The following is a 22,346-nucleotide window of genomic DNA, read 5'->3' as shown; positions in this document are numbered from 1 at the left end:
CGCGGGAGCAGCGAGGGGGCCGGCCTGAGGGGAGGGGCGCGGCGCCCCCGCCGCCTCGGTGTCCGCTCCCGCCCCGGGTCTGGGAAATGGAGCTGCCCCGCCAGGCCCGGCCGGAGCGCGCGGACGAGGGCGGCGCGCGGACGTAGGGGCGCCTCCTCCCGCCCGGGCCGCGGGAACACGCCGCGCCAGGGGGGTCTGGCACTCGGGAGTCCGAAATCGGGGGGCAGGAAGGCGGCCTGGTCCCTGGAACCAGGGTCTGCGCAGGCCGCCCACCCCCGCAGGCTCCCTCCCCGCCCCAGACGCGGCCCCGCCCGACTCCGGGGCGGGAATCCCGACCCCCCTGGTGCGCCGTCCCCCCTCCTCCGCGGCTTGGTACGCCCCGGGGGACAGATGTCTCGGGATCTTTAACATTTGGGATGCTGCAAATGCCGAAGTTAAAGGGAATACCTCCGGGGAGGGCGGGCCGGGGGGAGGCTCGGGGGGCAGGGACGGCGGCCTGGACACGCGGGTCCTGCGGCGGCGGGTCCTGACCGGGGCGCGCGGGCGCGGGCGCGCGGCGCCGCTGCTGCGGGGGACAGGTAAGGGGGAAACGGGGGCCCCAGACGGGGGATGGGCCCCTGAACCCACCCGCCCTCGGCCTCAGCGGAGGGAGCCCCACAGGAGATGGGGGAATTCGCCCTACGGGGGTGGAGATTCCGAGTTCCTACCCCACACGCCCGTCCCCAGCGCCTCCACCTTTCTCCGGGGACGCTCCCCGCGCTCCGGGTCCCCCGGCCAGGTTCCGGGAAGCCTCGAAAGCCGCCAGACAAAAGGAGCCGAGTCCCCGCCGCCGGGATGCGGAGGGCGCGGTGGGGGAGGGGAGCGGGCGGACGGACAAAGGGGCTTTTCAGAGAAGCCAGGGTCTGGTTTCAGGGCGCGTTTCTCTGGCCGGCGTGGGGGTCCCCGGTCCCCGCCAGCATCGCTGGCTGGAGGCGAACACCTTTCCCGGTGGGAAGGGAGGAGCGGGGAGAAGGAACACCGGTGAAGGAGCCCCCCAGCCCCCCGCCCCCCTCGGCCTGCAGGGTCCTGGGCCCTGTTGCGCTCCAGCTGTTGGCACGCCGGCCCCCGAGCTGACTCCGGGCTGTTAATTCATTCGCGGGAGTTCGGGGCGCCCGAGGCGGTCCGGGCTGGGTGCGGGGCGGCTGGCGAGCAGCACGGGACCTTGGCCCCGAAGGACTTCAGTCTGCGCACCCGGAGACACTCCGGGACCGAACCTAATCTTGGGGAGCGGACGGCCTGGGGGGTGTGGGCGAGCCTGTCTGATGTAGGGCTTTTCCTTCGGGAGGGACAGCCCTGCGGAGAGAGGCGGTCTCCTGGGGGAGGATCAGCTGTGAGTTCTCCGATGGGGTTCAGGGAGTTGTGGGGTGCTCACCTCTTGCGGATCCGGGTGCCCAGGCCCTGCGTGTGGAGCCGGGTAGGCATCCGTCAGGCATCAGGCCCCTGAGGTCTGTGCCAGCCCCTGGCATGCCCACCTCCCCTGGGTATTATTTTTTAAAAAAAATATCTATTGATTTCCGAGAGAAACATCAAGGATGAGAGAGAATCATGGACCGGCTGCCTCCTGCATGGCCCCTACTGGGGATCGAGCCCGCCACCCAGGCATGTGCCCTTGGCCGGAATCGAACCTGGGACCCTTGGGTCCGCCCACTGAGCCACACCGGCCAGGGCTCCCCCAGGTATTTTGAACGGAAGGCCAGGCAGACGGAGACCCGTGGGCCTGGGCGTCTTGGAGAGTTGGTTTGCCGGTCAGGCTCCAAACCCCATCTTCTGCTGAGCTGGCGTGGGGTTCCCCTGCCTGTGCATTTGAGGGTGCAGCGAGGAGGGATTCCCCGAAGGCGGGGTTAACCAATGATACAGAAGGGTCATGAACTGCGATGGGAAAGATGGTCCTCGCCATCACCCCCGGTAGCAGAGACGTAGCGCCCCCCCCCCCCCCCCAGGAAGGGGAGCAGCCACCGGTAGAAGCCGCAGAGCTGCAGGCCCCGGCGCGGTGGCGGCTGCCCGGCCTCTGTGAGCCGACCCACGGGTGATCCTGCATCACGTCCCCGCAGAGAAGCACGTGCCTGGCGGGGTGGGATTGGCGCTGTGGAGCCGTGCGTCTCCGTACCCTTTAGGGATTCTCTTCAGGTGTTGCTATGCATCGGAAGAAGGCTGCCGATTCTAGAAACTTCCCTCGGCTCCCACCTGGAGCTGGGGGATGGGCAAGGTAGGGGGGAGGGAGGTTGGCAATTATGTGCAAAGTCAACTAACTGCTCTCCGGGCTGGGGAAGAATGTGGCGACCCGGCAGGGGGTGGGGGGTGGAGGGCTGCTGTTTTCCCTCCGGGAGGAAGGGCTGAGGCCCCGCCGGGGAGGGGGCTCCTCACCTAGGGAGGGGGCTGTCCCCTGTCAGGCCCCTCGGCCTCAGCCTCGGCCTCCGCCTGGGGAGCAAGGCTGGTCAGCCTGGGGACCTGGGCTTGCATTGTTTGCAGAGACGTGTGCAGGAATGTGAGGGTAAGGGGGGGGCGGTGTAGGGGCAGGGGCAGGGGGGTCAGAGGGGAGGGGGCTGAGGAGCTCTCTCGGCAGCTCTGCTCCACCGAGGTGGGTGGTACAGCTGACTTCTCCGTCACCTGCTCTGGGGGAGGGGTGGGAGGGTGAGGGGGGCGGGAGGAGCCCTCCAGAGCTATGTTGAGCCCAGGCCGGTGTGGCTCAGTGGATAGAGCGCCGGCCTTCGGACTGAGGGTCCCGGGTTCAGTTCCCGCCACCGGCACGTACCTCGGTTGCAGGCTCCTCCCCGGCCCGGGCCCTGGTCGGGCGCGTGCAAGAGACAACCCATCGATGTGTTTCTCTCACTGATGTTTCTGTCTCTCCCTCTCTCTGAAAAATCAATGGAAAAGTATCCTGGGGTGAGGATTAACAAAACAAAACAAAAAACACCCAGAGGGGGCCAAAACCGGTTTGGCTCAGTGGATAGAGCGGCGGCCTGCGGACTGAAGGGTCCCGGGTTCGATTCCGGTCAAGGGCATGTACCTTGGTTGCGGGCACATCTCCAGTAGGAGGTGTGCAGGAGGCAGCTGATCGATGTTTCTCTCTCATTGATGTTTCTAACTCTCTATTCCTCTCTGTAAAATATCAATAAAATATATTTTTTTTAAAAAAAACAAACACCCAGGGGGGGGGGCACCGTGGAGACCCAGAGCATCCGCCCACCCCAGGCCCCGAGAACTGCGGCGGCGAAGTCCTGGCTGTTGTGCCCATGATTGGATGGGGCACTCGCTGGCTGGCTGGTGGGTTACGGGTTCAGTGGGGCAGGAACCGAGCCGGTGGCCTGGAGGTGAGGTGAGGGGGTGAGACCTGCCTCAGGCCCCGAGGGCAGCTCTGAGGTCAGACTCTCTGGATTTATGGGAAAGTGATGGACCTCACTTAGGTCAGGGCGTTCTCAGGACCTGCCCAGGTGGGACCAGTGACCTGACTCAGGTCCCGGCCCTGCTTTCTGCTGCCTCGGGGGTGGGGGGTGGGGCGGAATGGGAGTGGTGGTGGTGGGGGTGGGGGGAGTTGCTGATTATCCCAGGAAAGGCCAGGTCTCAGGGGTAGAGAGAGAGCCGGGATTTTCAGAGCGAGGCCTTACAGCTGAATGGAATCATCAAAGCCAGAGGGACCTTTGGTTTCTGCGGGCAAGAGACGCCTTCATCCCCGACAGGTGGCCTTTAACCCCCGCCGCCCGAGGTGAAATAGCCTGGATTCCAGCAGGGTTTGCTCGAGGGTCAGCGGGTGGGAGACCGGGAGGAAACGGCTTCCGTTTTGGTCCCGTGTCCTTCACGGTCAGGGAGTGGGCTTAGAGCCCGCGGTCACAGTGGCCTCCGGTGGAGGAGGGGACAGGGTCGGGGTTCGGTGCTCCGTGGACCCTCCTGAGGGACGGGTGCGAATAAGAAACGGGGAGGCGGTGGCCTGCATCCCTGGGGGAGATGTCGGGGTAAATAAAGGGCGGGTGCGGCCCTGGCTGGTGTCTCCGTGGGTTGGAGCGTCGTCCTGGCGCCGAAGGGTCGCAGGTTCGGTTCCTGGTCGGGGCACGTACCCAGATTTCGGGCTTGATCCCTGGTCCCGTGGGGGGAGGCCACCGATCAATGTTTCTCTCTCTCTCTCTCTCTCCCTTCTTCTCTCTCTAAAAATCAATAAAAACACATCCTCAGGTGCTCGCTTCGGCAGCACATATACTAAAATTGGAACGATACAGAGAAGATTAGCATGGCCCCTGCGCAAGGATGACACGCAAATTCGTGAAGCGTTCCATATTAAAAAAAAAACCAAAAAACACACATCCTCAGGTGAGGGTTAAAAAAAGATAATTAAAAAGCGGGACCAGCCTGGCCTTCTTGGGCCCCCAGAGCCTTCCTGAGGTTTGGGGGTGAGCCAGAACGCAGGGCGGGGGGGGGCTCGCCTCGTTCGTATGTGAGCTTCTTGCTGCTGCTCCCCGTGGACAGTGGCCCTGCACCCCGCTTCCGGGGGCCATGTGTGCCCCAGAAAGGGAAACTGGGGTACGGGAGGGCAGTGACCACCCGAGGTAGGAGCCTGGGTCGGGGCAGGAGGGCGAGGGGCCCCTCTGGCTCAGTACGGCTCAGTACGGCGGTCCCTGCTGCCTCCCTGTGGGTGGAGGAACCGTCCCTGGGGAAGCCTGGGGGGTAGGGGGGAGTGCAGAGGGGGCCCCCCTCTCCCTGCAGCCCGAGGAAGCGCCCAGGCGCAGGAGCAGCCCAGGCAGGATTGTTCCGGGCGGGACCAGCTCACCTGCTCCTCCCTCTGACTCAAGTCCCAACAAGCACCCTGGCTCCCCGGGGGCCCGGCCGCCCGGGAGGAGGGGCCAGGGAGGCCGGGCTGTGGCGGGACCAGCGTGGGGACCGGGGACCGCAGGAGCCCAGAGCCAGGTCCGAGGCAGCGGCAGGAGGCCGCCCCGTGGCTGGGGAGACCCCAGGTGACATTCGAGGCCTCTGGGCCCCCTGACCTGGGACGGGGGCTGCTTTCCAGTCTCCTGGACTCACTCGCAGAAGCAGGTGAGGGCGGGCTGAGGTGGAGTGGGTCCTGGGGGCCTGGGAGTGGCCTGGACAGAGGCCAGTACCACCGTCCCCTCCCCCCACGGTCTGTGGCCTGCGGCTGGCCGGGCCCAGGGGCGCTGGGGGTACTGGGGGGCCCCGGTGAGGAGCTGTCCTTGTAGTTGTGAGCCCTCCGTCTCCACAGGAGGAGGGGCACGCCGACGGGAGGCCCAGGACCTCCTGCTTCCGGGCACAGGGAGAAGGGAGGCCCCCCAGGGGCTGGGCCTGAGGGGTGCCGGGATCCCCCCCCACACACACACACCCCCTCTGAGCTCTGCCTTTCTCCGGGGACCTTGTTCGGCTGCGCAGGCGGACGGACTGCTTCTTAGGCCCGGGACAGGCTGAGGGTCCGAGGGCAGGGCCATTCCTGTGGGGAGGAGGTGGGGTTCCCGGAACTGCTTTCCCTAAAAGCAGAGCCCGAAGCTCCAGGCGCCGGCCCTGCTGGGGGAGGGGGCTCCAGGGCTCTGTCGGAGGGGCCAGGGTCAGACCCCGTCTCCTCTGCACCCTGCCCCCGAGGGAAAGGAGGCCCAGGGAGGCTGGGTGGCTCCCCCAGGAGAGCACAGACTCGAATCTGGGCCCCGATAGACGGGCCTGGGCGGGCGCCGGCCCAACGGGGACCCCTCAGTGGGCTCAGCATCCGACTGGGACCACCCAAGCCCAGTGCCTCCCCCATGACCCCACGACTGGCGAGAGGCCTGCCTCCCCCCCCCGCCCCATCCTTGGACGGGCCACCCCAGGGCCACCCCCGGGCGGCACAACTTCCCAGGCAGCTCCTTCCTGGTTAATCATTGATGAGCAGGTGTGACGAGTGAATGGCTCCTCGCACCTGACCCTCCCGGCTCCCCTCCCAGCTTGCGGAGACCTCCTGGCCCTGGGGGGGGGGGGAAGGGGGGGGTTGCCCACCTGCCCCTCTGTCCCCTGTCCTGCTCTCTGGGAGGATGCACGGGGTGGAGGTGGCCCCCTCCAGTGTGTCCCCAGATCTTGGGCACCCTCTGACTCGGAGGCAGGTTTGCAAAGACCTCACGCTTCTTTCTCTCGGAACCTGCCTCCCGCGCCTGGGACAGCTGAGTGCCGAGTGCGGGGCACACGGTTCGGGTTGTAGCTCCCCCCCCGCCCCCCCTCCCCGTGCACTGGAATGAGCCCTGGTGTGTGTGGGGGTCCCCCAAAGCTCTCAGCTCTTCTGCCTCGCTCTGTGCTCGCTTTCTTCCCTGGGAGCTGGTGGAGGGCAGCCCCAAGGTCCCCCTGTGCCCCCCCCACGTCCCTGCCCGGGGGGGGGCTGATGGAGGGGGGGCCCCCCCTCCCCCGTGTCCCTGCCGGGAGGAGGCAGGATAAGCTCCAGACAGAAACTCCCAGGGACCCGGCTGTGTTGTTGCTCAACGCTGACTCAGTGTGGAGGTGGCTGGCTCCCTCGGGCCGCCCCACCCCGCCCTCCACAGCCCAGTGAGCGGCCAGCTGTGCCCCGACCAGGGCTGTGGGTTCGAGGAGGAGGAGGAGGAGGAGGAGGAGGGGGCGGTGACAGGTGTTGCTTTGCTGACTGGAGACAGCTGGACTGACACTCAGCTGGGACAGCTCTGGGCCACTCTGTGCTCCAAGCCCCAGGGAGGCAGAGGTGGGCGATCTTCCCGTCTCTGGCGGCTTCCACACCACGCCACGCCACGCCACGCCACGCCACGCCGCCTTGACACGCTCCTGGGGCTCCCCCGGCCCCCCTCGAGGGGCCTCCTAGGCATGGTAGGCGGCCCGGGAGTTGGTCCCCGGGGCACTGGGACACGCTCCAGCACCTGCCCCGATGGACACCCGGTCGGTGGGCAGGCAGCCTGGACGTGGGGGCCGCGGGATGGGCCTCATGCCCCGCCTCCCGGGCTCCGTGTACCCCACGGCGACACCGCCCCCTCCTGCTTCCCGCCTCCCTGTGTGCTTCCAACTCCTTTTTTCTTTTTAAAAATATGTTTATGGATGTCCGAGAGGAAGCGAGAGGGAGAGGAAGAGAGAAACATCCGTGATGAGAGAGAGTCATGGACCGGCTGCCTCCTGCACGCCCCACCCTGGGGATGGAGCCCGCAACCCGGGCCTGTGCCCTGACCGGGAATCGAACCCTGACCTCCTGGGTCATAGGTCGACGCTCCACCCCTGAGCCCCGCCGGCCGGGCATCAGTCTCCTTCTTCTCGTCTGTGTCTTTCTGCCGTTTTCCTCACGGACCGGGTCAGCGGTTCTGTGGCCACCGCGGCTGCCCATCCTCTCGGGCGAGGGGACTCGGGAAGGAGGCAGCAGGGGCTGGGTGTGCTGGGGGGACTCACAGAGCTTCCCTGGTGCACCCTCCCCTCCCCCGTGCTGAGACACACCCCCGCACACACCTGTCCCAGAACCCCGCTCTTCCCCGCCACGCCCCCGCCCTCGAGGCTAATTCCTGAGCTCCCCCTTTTTTTTGTGGGACCAGGGGGTTCACGCGTAGCTTTTCTGTGATGTCTCTTAAAAGCTGGGAGCCGCCAGGCCGCCCGCAGGTCCCGGCCCAGGCGGGGAGCGGCGTCACGCGTCCCTGCCGCGCGCCCCGTCCCGGGCAGCCACCATGGAGAGTAAGGATGAGGTCAGCGACACGGACAGCGGCGTCATCCTGCAGTCAGGTGAGCGGGCGGGAGTCTGAGCCCCAGGCCCGGCTGCCGGTGGGGATGCTCTGGGCTGTGTGTGTGTGGGGTGCTCCGCTGGGGTGGGTGCTGGGAGCGCCGGACAGTGGTTCTTTTCTCCTTTTTTAAAACATATTTTTAATGATTTCAGAGAGGAAGGGAGAGGGAGAGAGAAAGAGAGAGAGACATCCATGAGGAGAGAGAATCATGGATCGGCTGCCTCCTGCACGCCCCACACCGGGGATGGAGCCCACAACCCGGGCCTGTGCCCTGACCGGGAATCGAACCCTGACCTCCTGGTTCAGAGGTCGGCGCTCAGCCACGGAGCCCCGTGGGCCAGGCTGGGCAGTTTTTCTGGCTGGAGGGGCTTGGTCTGGAGCCTGGTGCCACCGGGAACCGGCACCTTCAACGCTGGTGCCAATGAGCACCCGGTGAAAACCCACCCTGGCTGCTGGAGAGGCCCTGTGTTCTGTGGGCGAGAAAGGGCGAGAGAGAAGAGGCGCACATGTGTGTGCATCCTGGTGCACGTGTGTGCACGCATGTGCATGCACGCACATGTGTGCACACCTGTACATGCACGTGTGTGCATGCATGTGCCTCACTGTGCGTGCATGTGCACGTGTGTGCACACCTGTACATGCACGTGCGTGTACTGGTTCCCCACGGCGGGGCGGGGTCCGGATGATCTGACCGGGCCTTCCCTGAGCACGAGCCCTCCGCCTGCAGGACCCGACAGCCCGGTGTCCCCGCTGAAGGAGCTGAAGGAGGTGAAGGAGCTGACGCACGCGGTGCGCAGGCAGCAGCGGGCCCTGGAGCAGCGCCTGGAGGCCTGCCTGGAGGAGTTGAGGAGGCTCTGTCTGCGGGAGGCGGTGAGAGTGGCCCCACACCCCCTCCTGGGGCTCCTCCCTGGAGCCACATTTTGGGAGGTTGGGCCAGAGGGAAGGGGAGTGTTGGCAGTCAGGCGGGGGGGCAGGGCCCAGGGCTGCCGGGGCTGGGTGGGGGGGTGGTTGCGGGGGGAACCCAGCAGACAGAGGGGGAAGCCGGGGCCATGGGGCAGCTCAGAGAGGCTAGCAAGGAGGCTTGAAGGGGGTCAGAAGGCGGGGACAGTGAGACCTTGGAGAAGGGCTTTGGGGGGCTGGGGGGCTGGGAGGGCAGAGCCGGCGGGACAGGCTTCTCTGGGTCGACCCTGGGCCGGGCTGGGCTGGGCTGGGCTGGCCCAAGTGGAGGGGGGCCTGGCTCGACCTCGCTTCCCCTGCAGGAGCTGACGGGCGTCTTGCCCGCCGAGTACCCCCTCAAACCCGGGGAGACGGCCCCCAAGGTCCGCCGCAGGATTGGGGCGGCGTATAAGCTGGACGAGCAGGCCCTGCACGGCGAGGTGAGGAGTCGGGGTGCTGTCGCTGGGTCCCCAAAGCTGGGTCCCCAAGCCTGGGCCTCTCCCACCTGGAGGAGGAGGAGGCTGGGTCCGGGGTACCTCCCCTGGCGCCGGGCCGTCTCCACCCATCACGCCCATGGGGTGCTGGGCTCTCCGTGGACGAGGCACCCATGAAGGTGTGCCCAGGTTTTGTGGGCAGGGTGCCACCGGGAAGCAGGACCGCGGGGCGCTCCTGGGAGGGCCTGGGTTTGGCCTCTGTGGGCAGGAGATCAGTGACGAGGGAACCACTGGTCCAGGCTGGGGCCGCCTGTTCAGACAGGTCGCTGGGCCCTCGGAACGGGGGGGTGTGGCCCAGGTCCTCCTGGGAGCCCTTCCCTGGGGTGTGAGTGGCGGCCTTCCGCGGTTCCGCCCTCCCCCGCCACACACACACCTCCAGGCTCACCTGCCCAACCCTTTGGGGTCAGGAGGGAAAGTGTCCCACTTCGCTTTGAACCCCGCCTACTCGGCCTGCTGGTGGGTGGGTCCCGGACCAGCCTTTCAGGCCGACAGCAAGCTCCTGGGCACCTCCCGGCCCTCCACCCTCTGCCCCACATGGCAGGCCAGGGCCAGGATCCAGGGTCCTGACCTACACTGTGCGCAAGCAGCAGAGGGCCCTGGGGGAGCACCTGGAGGCCTGCCTGGAGGAGGAGGACTGTCCTCTGTGACTCCAGGGACCTTGGGTCTCCTGTGTCCCAGCTCACCCCCCCCACCACCCACCCCTGCAGGACCCCCTGAGCAGGCTGGAGCAGGAGCTGGCCCGGCAGCTGCAGATCTCGGAGGCCTGCCTGGAGGAGGGGGCTGTTCTCTGTGACTCCAGGGCCCCCTCCCCAGGCCTCCTGCTTCCCAGCTCATCCTTCCTCCCCCCGCAGGACCCCCTGAGCAGCCTGGAGCAGGAGCTGGCCCTGCAGCTGCAGATCGCCGAGGCCTCGCGGCGCCTGAGCCGGGAGGAGAAGCTGAGCCGCCAGGCCCGGCGGCAGCGCAAGCACGCGGTGCTGCGGGAGGAGGAGAAGCTGCGGGCGCTGGAGCGCTGCCTGGGCGAGCAGCGGCGCCACCGGGGCTCCCTGCCCACCGCCGCCCTGCCGCTGGGCCGAGGTGCGTCCAGGTCCCGGGCCGCGGCCCCTGTGAGCTGCTGCGGGGGGGCGGGGGGCCCGTGTGCACCCCGTGCTGACCCTCTGCCACTCCCCACGCCTCAGCGAGACCCTGTCTCCAGCTCCTTAGAGAGCGTCCCCCTCCTTCCTTCTGCATCTGTCTCAATCCCCTCCCCCCCCCGCCCATCCCCCGGAAGACGCGTGGGACAGAGGCATCCCCCAGGCTGACCTGGAGCGAATTCCAGGTGCCTCACCTGCGGGTGCCCGTCCACCCCCCGCCCTCCAGGCCGCAGGGAGAGGCCTTACCTGCCAAGTCCTGGGAGTGAGGCCGCCCAGGGCCGCTCACCGGAGGGTTTCAGGGCTGATTCAGGGCCCAGGCTGCTCTGCCCCCCATCCCTTAAGTTTCTAGAACCACCTGGCCAGCTGCAGCCCTTTCCTTGTCCAGTCGAGTCCCTGAACCCCATGGCCCCGGACCAGAGGCTGTGGGCCCCCTGGCGAGTGACCGGGGCCCAGGACCAGCCACCCAGGTCACTTTCTTCAGGTGCCACTGGGCTTCCCGGCCCAAACCCAGCTCCACCTAAACCCGGCTTGTGGGGTCCAACACGCAGCAGCACCCCTAGCAAGGGCTACATGCCCTTGGCGGGCCCTCCCCCAGGCCTCCCAGGGGTTCCGGACCTCCCACGCACGGTGAGGGGACGGGAGGAGGGGCTGGCAGGGGCCTGGGGCGGAACTGGATTCCAGGCCTGGCCGGACTAGGCTGGGATAATTGTCCCTCAGGCTGCGACCCCTGCCCGCAGGCCCCTCCGGTGGGGACCTCGTGTAAAACCGGAAGCTCTTCCTGGCCCTCCCCCCCCCCCCCCCCCCCCCGTATGTGGCCGGTGCCTCAGGCGATCACAGTGCAGGCCCCAGCAATCCCCACATAGCCCCCTAGTCTCCCCCACATCACCCCCATGTCTTCTCTGGTTTAGGGTAGAAGGGCTATGAGCAGACCCCTCCCCGGGCACCTCCAGCAGCCAGGAGGCCGAGGGCGGAGGCTGACCAGGAGACACGCAGACGGGCAGACACGGAGGCGGGGTCCAGGATTCAATAAGGGGGTGTCTCCTCCACAGGAACCCCAAGCCGAGGCCCAAGGCTGGCCGAGGGGGGCGTGGCCTTCAAGACGGCTCCTTGCCTGTCCCTCCCCCTGCCAGGGAGCTTGGCCCCCGGGAGCCCTGGCTTTTTTCTTTTTTAAAAAATATATTTTTATTGATTTCCGAGAGGAAGGGAGAGGGAGAGAGAGAGAGAAACATCCATGAGGAGAGAGAATCATGGATCGGCTGTCTCCTGCATGCCCCACACTGGGGATGGAGCCCGCAACCCGGTCATGTGCCCTTGACAGGAATTGAACCCGGGACCCTCTAGTCCCCAGGTCGACACTATCCACTGAGCCACACCGGCTAGGGCCGCCCTGGCCTTTTTTTTTTTTAAATGTATTTTATTGATATTTTACAGAGAGGAAGGGAGTGGGATAGAGAGCGAGAAACATCGATGAGAGAGAAACATCGATCAGCTGCCTCCTGCACACCTCCCACTGGGGATGTGCCCGCAACCAAGGCACATGCCCTTGACCGGAATCGAACCCGGGACCCTTCAGTCCGCAGGCCGACGCTCTATCCAAACCGGTTTCGGCCTAACCTGGTTTTCTTTCTTACCTCCAAGTAATAGATTCCCCACCCAGGGCTGTGTTTCACACTCAGCGGAGGGACCCGTCGGGAAGGGGGCAGGGGCAGGGGCAGGCCCGGCTGCCCCGGCTATGGATGGGTGTTTATTGGGTTCCTCACCCCCATCTCTTCTCTCGCCTCTGTTCTCCCAGAACTCAGCGTCTCCGACGACAGCTCGCTGTCCGATGGGCTGCTCCTGGAGGAAGGTGAGAGGGGCCGTGGGGGGACGCATGTCAGACAAGACCCGGGGCTACGGCCCAGCCCACGGGCGAGGCCTCCAGGTGGGGACGGCTTGGAGCAGCTGGGGGAGGCGGCTGCCCCTCTGACCAATACTGGTGGCTCTGCCCCAGCCCCCGCTCAGGCAGATGCCCGTCCTTTCCAATCTGGACGCTCCGTCATTTTGACAGGAAACGGGGGGTCAGCTCCCACCCGGCCCCAGGCCTCCCACCTCTGTCCTGCACCTTTTTTCTTTTTCTAAAATATGCATTTTATTGATTTTTTTTACAGAGAGGAAGGGAGAGGGAGAGAGAGTTAGAAACATCGATGAGAGAGAAACATCGATCAGCTGCCTCCTGCACACTCCCTACTGGGGATGTGCCCGCAACCAAGGTACATGCCCTTGACCGGAATCGAACCTGGGACCCTTGAGTCTGCAGGCTGACGCTCTATCCACTGAGCCAAACTGGCCAGAGCAGGGCTTTTTTTTCTTTTTTCTTTTTTTTTTTTAAATATATTTTATTGATTTTTTACAGAGAGGGAGAGGGAAAGAGAGTTAGAAACATCGATGAGAGAGAAACATCCATCAGCTGCCTCCTGCACGCCCCCTACTGGGGATGTGCCCACAACCAAGGTACATGCCCTTGACCGGAATCGAACCCGGGACCCTTCCGTCCGCAGGCCGACGCTCTATCCACTGAGCCAAACCGGTCAGGGCTTTTTTTTCTTTTTAAATATATTTTTTATTGATTTCAGGGAGGAAGGGAGAGGGAGAAGGAGAGAAACATCCATGATGTGAGAGTATCATTGACGGGCTGCCTCCTGCACGCCCCACACTGGGGATGGAGCCCGCAACCCGGGGCATGTGCCCTGACCGGGAATGGAACCGTGACCTCCTGGTTCCTAAGGCCGAAGCTCAACCACGGAGCCACGCCGGCCGGCCGGGCCGGGGCCTTTATTTCAATGGGCACCTGTCAGAGCCAGAGAGCCCTCTGGCCAGTCACTGCTCGCAGAGAGCAGGAAGTGCAAGTCCTAGATTAGGAGGCCCTGCTTATAAGCCCCAAGGATGCTGGGGGGGTCAAGGTGTGCCGTCCTGCCCAGGGAGTGCCCGAGTCAATAAGGAAACAGCACGCGGGCACCGCGGGAGCGAGAAAAGCAGGTACACGGGCGGGAGGTGCACTCAGACGCAGCAGCAGGAGCAAAGGTTAGACATGGAGCTGGGGGAGCCCAGGAGAGTCAGTCGGGGGTGGGGGGTGGGGAGGGGCCTTGAAGGAGGCAGGTGTAAAACGGGGCTGAGAGGGAGGGATTCAGTCCCAAAGGAGAAGTCATTTAATAAAAAATTATTATTTTTTTTTTTATTGATTTCAGAGAGGAAGGGAGAAGGAGAGAGAGAGAGAAACCTCAATGATGAGAGGGAATCATGGATCGGCTGCCTCCTGCACGCCCCACACTGGGGATCGAGCCCGTAAATCAGACATGTGCCCTTGACCGGGAATCGAACCCAGGACCCTTCTGTCCACGGGCCAACGCTCTGTCTACTGAGCCGAACCAACGAGGGCGAGAATAAGTCCTTTTATATATTAAAAAAAATAATAATAAACAATACATTTTTATTGATTTCAGAGAGGAAGAGGGAAGAGAGAAACATCAGCGATGAGAGAGAATCACGGGTCGGCTGCCTCCTGCACACACACCTCCTAGTGGGGATGGAACCCACAACCCGGGCGTGTGCCCTTGGCCAGAATCAAACCGGGGACCCTTCGGTCCGCAGGCCGGCGCTCTATCCACTGAGCCACACCAGCCGGGGCCACAAGTCATTTTGGATTGGCTGGGCCCAGAGCGATGGCCATGGGAGGCAAGGCGGGTTCCCCGGTGGCTGCCTTCACAGGTCTCCTTTCTCCCGCAGAGGAAGCCCCGGCGCCCCAGCCTGCCCCGGCGTCCGAGCCCCCGAGCCCCGAGGGGCTGCCGCCCGCCGGCCCTGAGCCGGGGGCCGTGGATCCGGCGCCCATCCAGAACGGCCCCTGGAAGGAGACCAGCCTGGACCAGCCCTACGAGAAGCCCGGGAAGACCTCCGACCCCGGCAGCGAGTCCAGGTGAGGCCGGGGAGGGAGCGGGCAGGGCTGGCGGACAGCCCCGGTCCCCAGCGGGTGCTGGTGGGATTCGGGGCCCCGGGCACCCGTGAACCCCGAGATCCCCCGCCCTGACCCGTCTCCGATCTTTTCGCAGCAGCCCGGCCTCCACGCCTCAGGACGGGCCCAGCACCTCCGGTCTGTGGCTGCTGGATCCCCCCTCCTACCACGGGGTCCCCGTCCGCGGCGTTCCCGGGCCGCGGCAGGGCAGGGCCAGCGCCCCCACCACCCCCACCACCCCCACCACGCAGGGGAGGCGAGGCCAGTCGCAGTCTCTGAGGTGAAGGACGGGACCCACAGGCGGGAGCTTGCGTGGGGAGGGTGGTGGGTCCCGGATACGCGGGGCCTGGGGTGGCGTGGGGCCAGTGACTTCAGTAGAGGCTGTGCCGCGGCCTGGAAGCCATAGGCGAGTCGTCCGAGAGAGAGAGAGAGAGAGAGAGAGAGAGAGAGAGAGGAGTATTAATGATGAGAGAGAATCATGGATCGGCTGCCTCCTGCACACCCCCCACTGGGGATCGAGCCTGCAACCCGGGCATGTGCCCTGACCAGGAACCGAACCCTGACCTCCTGGTTCCTAGGTCAACGCTCAACCACTGAGCCGCACCGGCCGGCCGGGTATGAACGGTGTCTTTTTGGGGAGATCTGAGCCAGGACCCGGCCTAGCCTGGCCTCTGTCCAACCTGCCCCCCCAGACTCAGATGTCTGTCTTCCTCCCCCCAGGATGGACTCCTTCCGGGCGGGTCCCCGCCGCCGCCCCACACACTACACGGTGACTGTGCCCAGCTCCTGCTGGCCCCCGAGTGGACCCCCGCGGCCGCCCCATGCCCCCCACTCCTGCTCCGAGGACAGCGGCTCCGACGGCTCCAGCGTGTCCCACGCCACCTCCCCCGGCAGCAGCAGCCCCGACATCTACGCGCTGAGGCCACTGTCCCCGCCCGGGACGCCGGGACGCCGCGGGGGCTGGGGCCCGGCCGCCCCCCGCCCGTCGCTGCTGCTGCCCCCCGGGCCCTTCCCGGCCGGCCGCTACGTGCTGGTGGCCGAGGGCTGCCTGCCGCCCGGCGAGCTGGACCTGGCGGCCCGCGAGGAGGAGGGCCTGGCCCTGCGTCTCCAGCAGCTGCAGCAGCTCCAGCAGCACCTGCGCCCCCGGGGCCGCCTGGCCCGTGCGCCCTCCCTCAAGGACAGCCCCGCCGGCCGGGCCCTGTGCAGGGCGGCCGTGAGCCAGGAGCTGCAGTCCTGGCACGAGCGGGTCCGCCTGCGGAGCGCCCGCCCCCAGTCGCTGGACCGCCAGGGGGCCTTCCGCGTGCGCAGCCTGCCCCCCGGGCGGGCCCTGGGGCCCCGGACTCAGGTGAGGGTGGGACTCAGTGAGGGTGGGACACAGTGAGGGTGGGACACAGTGAGGGTGGGACTCAGTGAGGGTGGGACTCAGTGAGGGTGGGACTCAGGTGAGGGTGGGACTCAGTGAGGGTGGGACTCAGTGAGGGTGGGACTCAGTGAGGGTGGGACACAGTGAGGGTGGGACTCAGTGAGGGTGGGACTCAGTGAGGGTGGGACTCAGTGAGGGTGGGACTCAGGTGAGGGTGGGACTCAGTGAGGGTGGGACACAGTGAGGGTGGGACACAGTGAGGGTGGGACACAGTGAGGGTGGGACTCAGGTGGGGGTGGGACTCCTCAGGTGGGGGTGGGACTCAGTGAGGGTGGGACTCAGTGAGGGTGGGACTCAGTGAGGGTGGGACACAGTGAGGGTGGGACTCAGGTGGGAGTGGGACTCCGCAAGTGAGGGTGGGACACAGTGAGGGTGGGACTCAGTGAGGGTGGGACACAGTGAGGGTGGGACACAGTGAGGGTGGGACTCAGTGAGGGTGGGACTCCTCAGGTGGGGGTGGGACAAAGGTGAGGGTGGGACTCCTCAGGTGAGGGTCGCCGGGCCCCCAGCTAGAGAAGGCTGCCAGGCCAGCAGGTCCAAGAGCAGAGTGACGTACAGCAGCCCCCACCCCCACCCCCACAGGCCCAGCGGATGGCCCTCCCTGCCCCGCCCCCCCTCTGCCTGCCGCTGCCCCCGGTCCTGGCGGCACCTGGCCCCGGTCCTGGGCCGCACCCTCTGCTTCTCCCTCCTGCGAGCGTGGACCTGTCCTGGCCCAGGCCCAGGCCCATCCCAACCTGTCGGACCAGGAGGGTGGGGAGACATGAGCCCAGGAAAGGCGGGTAGAAGGTCAGGGTGCCTGGCACGCCCCAAAGACGGCTGGGGTGGAAAGTGGGCGAAGGACGGTCCCCGGGGGAGAGATGGCCTCCTGGGTGGGCTGGGGCCGCCGCCCATAGGATCTTTTTAAAAATCCTCCCCCGAGGATATTTTTCCACTGATTTTTAGAGAGAGTGGAAGAGAGAGGGAGAGACAGAGAGAAACGTCGATGTGAAAGAGACACCTCGATGGCTTGCCTCCTGCACATGCCCCAACCGGGGAGGAGCTGGCAACCGAGGTCCAGGCCCTTGACTGGAATCGAACCCGGGACCCTTTGGTCCGCAGGCTGATGCTCTAGCCCAGGGGTGGGCAAACTTTTTGACTCGAGGGCCACCATGGGTTCTTAAACTGGACCGGAGGGCCGGAACAAAAGCATGGATGGAGTGTTTGTGTGAACGAATATAAATTCAAAGTAAAGGAGCGGAGGGGAGAGCAAGAGAACAGGATAGAACAGCCGGATCCGGCCCGCGGGCCGTAGTTTACCCACAGCTGCTCTAGCCACTGAGCCACACCGGCCGGGGCCGCCAGGAGGACCCTCAGGACAGGGTGGTGCCCAGGGCACGCTGCCAGGCGCCAGGACCCTGCTGTCCGTCTGCTCACGCTCCTCCCCTTTGCTTCCGCTCCGGCAGGTGCCCACGGTGTGTGTGCTGCGCCGGTCGCCCGAGGGGGCCCCCGTGCAAGTGTTCGTGCCTGAGAACGGGGAGATCATCAGCCAGGTGTAGCGCCCAGGCGTGCCCTGCCCCACCGCCGCCGCCGCCGCCTCGGGCGAGCCCGCCCTGTGCCTTCCGCAGCTCCCCGGCCCCATCGCAGGTCGATGCCCCGGAGCGGAGACTTCTATGTTTACACCAGTTGTTTGTTGGTCCTTCCTCGAGCTGCCTGTGGCGGGGCCGTGCTGGAGGCCTCAGACTGGCCGGCTGGACCTGGGCCCCCGCCGCTGTGCCCCCGCCTCTGTGCCCCACGGCGCGTCTCCTTACGCGAGACGAGAGGCGGGACAGAGGCAGACGGGGGCTCCTGGGGTGCTCGCCCTGTGATTCCGAGGACGCCCCGGAGAACAGGGGGGCCCTCCTGACCCCTTTGGCTTGTGGGTGCCTCCCCTCCCCCGTTTCCCAGCTCTCTGGGTACCATGGGGTGCCGGGCTGGGGGGCCCCCCCCCTACAATGTGCTCCATGATGCACGCACCAAGGGAGGGTCGAGGACTGTCTTCCTGGCCCCCCCCTGCCCCCCAGCCTCACACAGGGCCCGGTCACTGTCCGCCCTCGGGGCCCGTGGGCTCCAGCATCTCCTACCTCGGACGGAGCCCCGAGCGTGAGGCTCCACGCGGCATCGGGAGCCCTGGCGTGTCCCGGAGCGAGGCTTGGCCTGTGACCGCCTTCTCGAGGCATCGTCAACCCTAAACCCCCAAACTGCACAAATAATGTCGGGGAGGCACCCCCCTCCGTGGCGTGGTCTCAGGCTGGGGGTTGGGGGTCCCGGCTCCTTCCGCGCCCCACGTCGCCCCGATTCAGCTCCGAGAATGGACTTGCAGGCCCTTATTGTCACAAGCGGGGGCGTCACCTCCTGAAGGGGTGAAGGGGTGAAGGGTCCCAGCCGCCCAGATGTGGGCCGGCCTGGGGGCTGCTGGGCTCAGACCCTCAGGGGGGTCGCTGGGGGTGAGACCCCGGTGGGGGTCCTGCTTCAAGGAGACTGGATCCCCAAGCTGAGGCTTACAGCTGCCCCGGGCCCGGCGGGGGACGAAGAGTGGGGGGGCTGGTCTGATTGCGCCCACACAGCCCCTCCCCCTCCACATGCCCTGGACTCGGTCAGCAGCGGCTACGATACATCGAAGGCTCCGAGAAGTGGATGCCTGGCTCGCGAGAGGCCCCGGGTCTCCCAACTGGACAGAGAGAGCCCAGGTGGCCCGTCCGAGGAGCCGAGGGCCCGGGCGGCGCCTGCATGTCCGATGATGTCCCCACTTTGGATGCTGTTCTTGTTGGTCTCTGAGACACTCTCCCTGGCCCGGCCATCCCCATCCTCATCCCCATCCCCATCCCCCGCCTCCCCCTCCCCCTCCCCCTCCCTCCCTGTCCCTGTCCTGGGGGCTGCTGAGCCAGGAGCCGGCCCAGCGCCCCGCCCTCCCGCCCACACCTGAGCGTCCTTGCTGTTAACTTATTGGTCCCGTGTGCTGGCCGGCCGAGCCCTCGGCGGTGGGGGCCGCACCTGTGTGGATTTCAGTGCCAAATACTCCAATAAAGTCTGGTTTCTTTCGTGATCAGCTGAGCTGGCTGGTGCAGGGTGCATTTTGTTTTTTCCAAAGAAACATTTTCATTCATTTCAGAGAGGAAGGGAGAGGGGGAGGGAGACATGGAAACATCAATGAAAAGAGAGAATCGTCATCGATCAGCTGCCTCCTGCACGCCCCCACACGGGTCGAGCCCAGAACCCGGGCCTGTGCCCTGACCGGGAATCGAACCCTGACCTCCTGGTTCAGAGGTGGACGATCAGCCTCTCCAGCGGGTCTGGCCTGGTCCTGGGGAGCGGGTGGCTGGACGGGGCGGGAGGGGCCTCTGGGGCCATCTGCCCCCCCTTGGGGAGGACAGAGGTCTCCCCGGCTCCGAGCTGGGCTCAGAGTCACTTCCCTGAGGACGTGGGGGACCAGGGGATGAGGTGGCGGCCTCGGGAGGGGGTCCCCCCTAGGCAGGTGGGCTGGGCTGTGGTCCCTGCCGGGTGTGGCTGCCTCTGGCTCCTCCCACCCAGCAGGGGTCGCTCCAGCACCCCGCACGGCGCCCCCTGGAGCCTGTCCCAGGAGGGAGCCGAGCCTGGAGCTGAGGAGCCAGCGTTTCAGGTAGCGGGGAGCGGGGGGGGGGGGGGGGCCCTGCCTGGCGCTCCCCAGCCCAGGAAGGGGCAGGGCAGGTGGGGAGGGGGGCGGCAGGCAGGTTCAGGCTCACCCCCCACCCCGTGTTCAGCCCCGGGGACCAGGGGCCCCTGTGGCTTTGGGACCTGGTTGGCCGAGGCCTGGGGTCTTCCTTCCGGGAGGGGAGAGGGGGCCCAACATCAGGGTCTCTGGGGAGGTGGGGGCCTCCGGGTTTGAGGCCCATGCACCTCAGTCCAGCTGCATTGTGGGTAACGAGGCGCGGGGTTCGAGTACTTGAGACAATTGCCAGGGATGAGGCCCGATGTGACCCGCTGCTCCCCAGCCACAGGCCAGGCCACGACCGGCTCCGAGGAGGGAGCTGGGGGGACCCCCCCACACACACATGAGGGGTTTCTAAGTGGGGGGGGGGTGGGGAACGTCCGGCCCCCGAAATCCCTGGGTCTGGCCCTGCCAAGGCATTAGGGGTCAGTTCGTTAAATGTTGGGCCCAATCTAGCAGGCTCAGGTTTTTTAGAAAATATGTTTATTGATGTCAGAGAGGAAGGGAGAGGGAGAGAGAGAGAAACATCCGTGATGAAAGAATCACGGATCGGCCGCCTCCCGCACGCCCCCCACCCCCCCGGGGATCGACCTACAACCCCGGGCACGTACCCCTGACCGGGACTCGAACCCTGACCTCCTGGTTCCTAGGTCGACGCTCCACCACGGAGCCACCCTGGTGTGTGGCCCGAGAAGGATGTTATAACCGTCCGAATGGCCCCGGGCAGGAGAAATGTTCCCCACCCCTGATTTAAGGGGGTGCTCATCTGGGGACCCCGAGTGCAGGGCGAGGAGACCCGGGTCAAGCAGGAGCTCCCGGTCCACAGCCGTGTCCCTGGGCCGTGTCCAGGCCTCTGGGGGCCCCTCTCCTAGGGCAGGCTGGGCATCCATAATTCTCTACCAACTGGGGACCAGGACGGGGAGCGCGGGGAAGAAGCCTCTGCTCAGGGGGCTTGAGGGCCTCAGCGGCGACTCCCGGGGGCAGAGCGATGGACGCCAGGACTTGGCGGTCACTTCCGAGTCTGAGATGTCCCCCCACGGGGAGGGCCCTGGGGAGTTGGGGGGGAATCGGGGCCTTCGGAGGGTCCCGTGTCGTCCACGGCGAGGGACAGGGACGCCGGCGGCGTGACCCAGCCGGGGCACTGCTCAGCCGGTTCCTTTCCTCGCCCGCCCGGGCCCAGCGCCTGCGTCCCGCGTCCTCGCCCAGTCCGGTCCCCATCATCGTCATCGTCATCGGAAGCTGCAGGCCACTGTCCACAGATGAACCCAAACCCCAGCAGGCAGAAGGCCAGCAGGGTGTCCTTCCCCAAACCCAGGAGGCATGTGCCCTGCCTGCCCAACCTGACAGGTGAGCGGTGGGCCCCGCCCGGTCTCAGCCCAGGGCAGGGGCTCCGTGGTCACCGCCCCCCTCCCTCCAGAGAGAGGACCCCCCCCCTGCCCCCCAGTGTCAGGCGCGGATCCCCCCACGCTGGCTGTCCCCTCCCAGCTCTAGGCTCCCTTTTCAGAGCTGGCGGCTTGAGACGCGGGAGCTGGGTGGGGACCAGCACACTGCCTGGGCTGTGCGTGAGACCCTGGCCGGCTGGCCACCTTTTGGGGGACCCAGTTGCACCTCAGGTTCCCCCATGTGCCCAGGACTCCCCAAGTCAGCGGCTGAATTCCAAACTCTGTTTTTGTTTTTTTTTTCATCCTCACCTGAGGCTATTTTTCCCACTGATTTCTAGAGAGAGTGGGAGGGAGAGGAGAGGGAGAGAGGGAGAGAGGGAGAGAGAGAGAGAGAGAGAGAGAGAGAGAGAGAGAGAGAGAGAGAAAAAAACGTCAATGATGAGAGAGCATCATGGATCAGCTGCCTCCTGCACGCCCCACACTGGGGATGGAGCCCCTAACCCGGGCGTGTGCCCTGACCAGGCATCGAACCCTGACCTCCTGGTTCCTAGGTGGACGCTCAGCCACGGAGCCACGCCGGCCGGGCTGATTTGGGGTTCTAAGCCCGTTCACATTCAGGAATGTCAGTGTCCCTGTGGGAACAGCATTGTGGCCGCCGGGGGTGACGCCGAGGTCACCCTGTTTCCACTCTTCCATCCCTGGCCGTGCCTGGCGCCCAAACCCCTGAACCAGGGCCCCACGTCATCGTCTTTCCACTGAGCTGCTGAGTCCAGACGGGGCCACGGGCCTGGAGGAGCTGCGTCTCAGAGACGGGGTCCCCCCTCCCCCGTCCCTGCCCGGCCCCAGGGTCCCCGCTGGTTCCTGGGCAGAGGGTGGGGAGGAGGCGCTGTTTCCCGGCGTCTCAGGGGGCAGCCGAGCCCCACCCTCCGATGCCTTCCCTTTGCAGGCTTGCGCCAGTCGGAGAGAGAAGCCTACCAATTCATCCTGGGATTCCTGAGACCCGGAGAAATGGTGAGGGCGTCCTTGGAACGAATGTTCGAGAGCGGAGCCGGAGGCAGAAAACAGTGGCCCCTCCGGCTCTCTTGGAGTTTTTGGGTTTTTTTTTTTTTTTTGCATTTTTAAAAATCCTTACCTGAGGATATATGTATATATATATATATATATATATATATATATATATTATTTTTTAAATATATTTTATTGATTTTTTTACAGAGAGGAAGGGAGAGGGATAGAGAGTTAGAAACATCGATGAGAGAGAAACATCGATCAGCTGCCTCCTGCACACCTCCTACTGGGGATGTGCCCGCCACCAAGGGACATGCCCTTGACCGGAATCGAACCTGGGACCCTTCCGTCCGCAGGCCGACGCTCTATCCACTGAGCCAAACCGGTTTTGGCAATATATATTATTTTTTAATGTTTATTGATTTCAGAGAGAAAGGGAGAGGGAGGGAGAGAGATAGAAACATCTATGAGGAGAGAGAATCAGGGATCGGCGGCCTCCTGCACGCCCCACCCTGGGGATCGAACCCACAACCCGGGCCTGTGCCCTGACCTGGAATCGAACCG

At 65.5% G+C, this 22,346-nt stretch overlaps 1 protein-coding gene across 1 annotated transcript; it reads left to right on the top strand.

Annotated features, from left to right (window-relative positions):
• Positions 1 to 151: 151 nt before the first annotated feature.
• Positions 152 to 18,753, top strand: INAVA (innate immunity activator). The gene is given in 12 exon segments (XM_080651020.1): positions 152 to 497; positions 499 to 578; position 7,578; positions 7,584 to 7,722; positions 8,449 to 8,591; positions 8,981 to 9,097; positions 10,003 to 10,225; positions 12,074 to 12,127; positions 14,044 to 14,230; positions 14,364 to 14,546; positions 14,987 to 15,611; positions 17,132 to 18,753. Coding segments are annotated over 12 exon segments (1,926 nt in total). The 5' UTR covers positions 152 to 416; the 3' UTR covers positions 17,225 to 18,753.
• Positions 18,754 to 22,346: the final 3,593 nt, after the last annotated feature.

Source organism: Plecotus auritus, assembly GCF_963455305.1.
Source record: "Plecotus auritus genome assembly, chromosome: 14".
In the NCBI taxonomy this organism is placed as follows: domain Eukaryota; kingdom Metazoa; phylum Chordata; class Mammalia; order Chiroptera; family Vespertilionidae; genus Plecotus; species Plecotus auritus.
The sequence above is the reverse complement of the archived record's forward strand: the minus strand, read 5'-3'. Positions and strand labels throughout refer to the sequence as shown.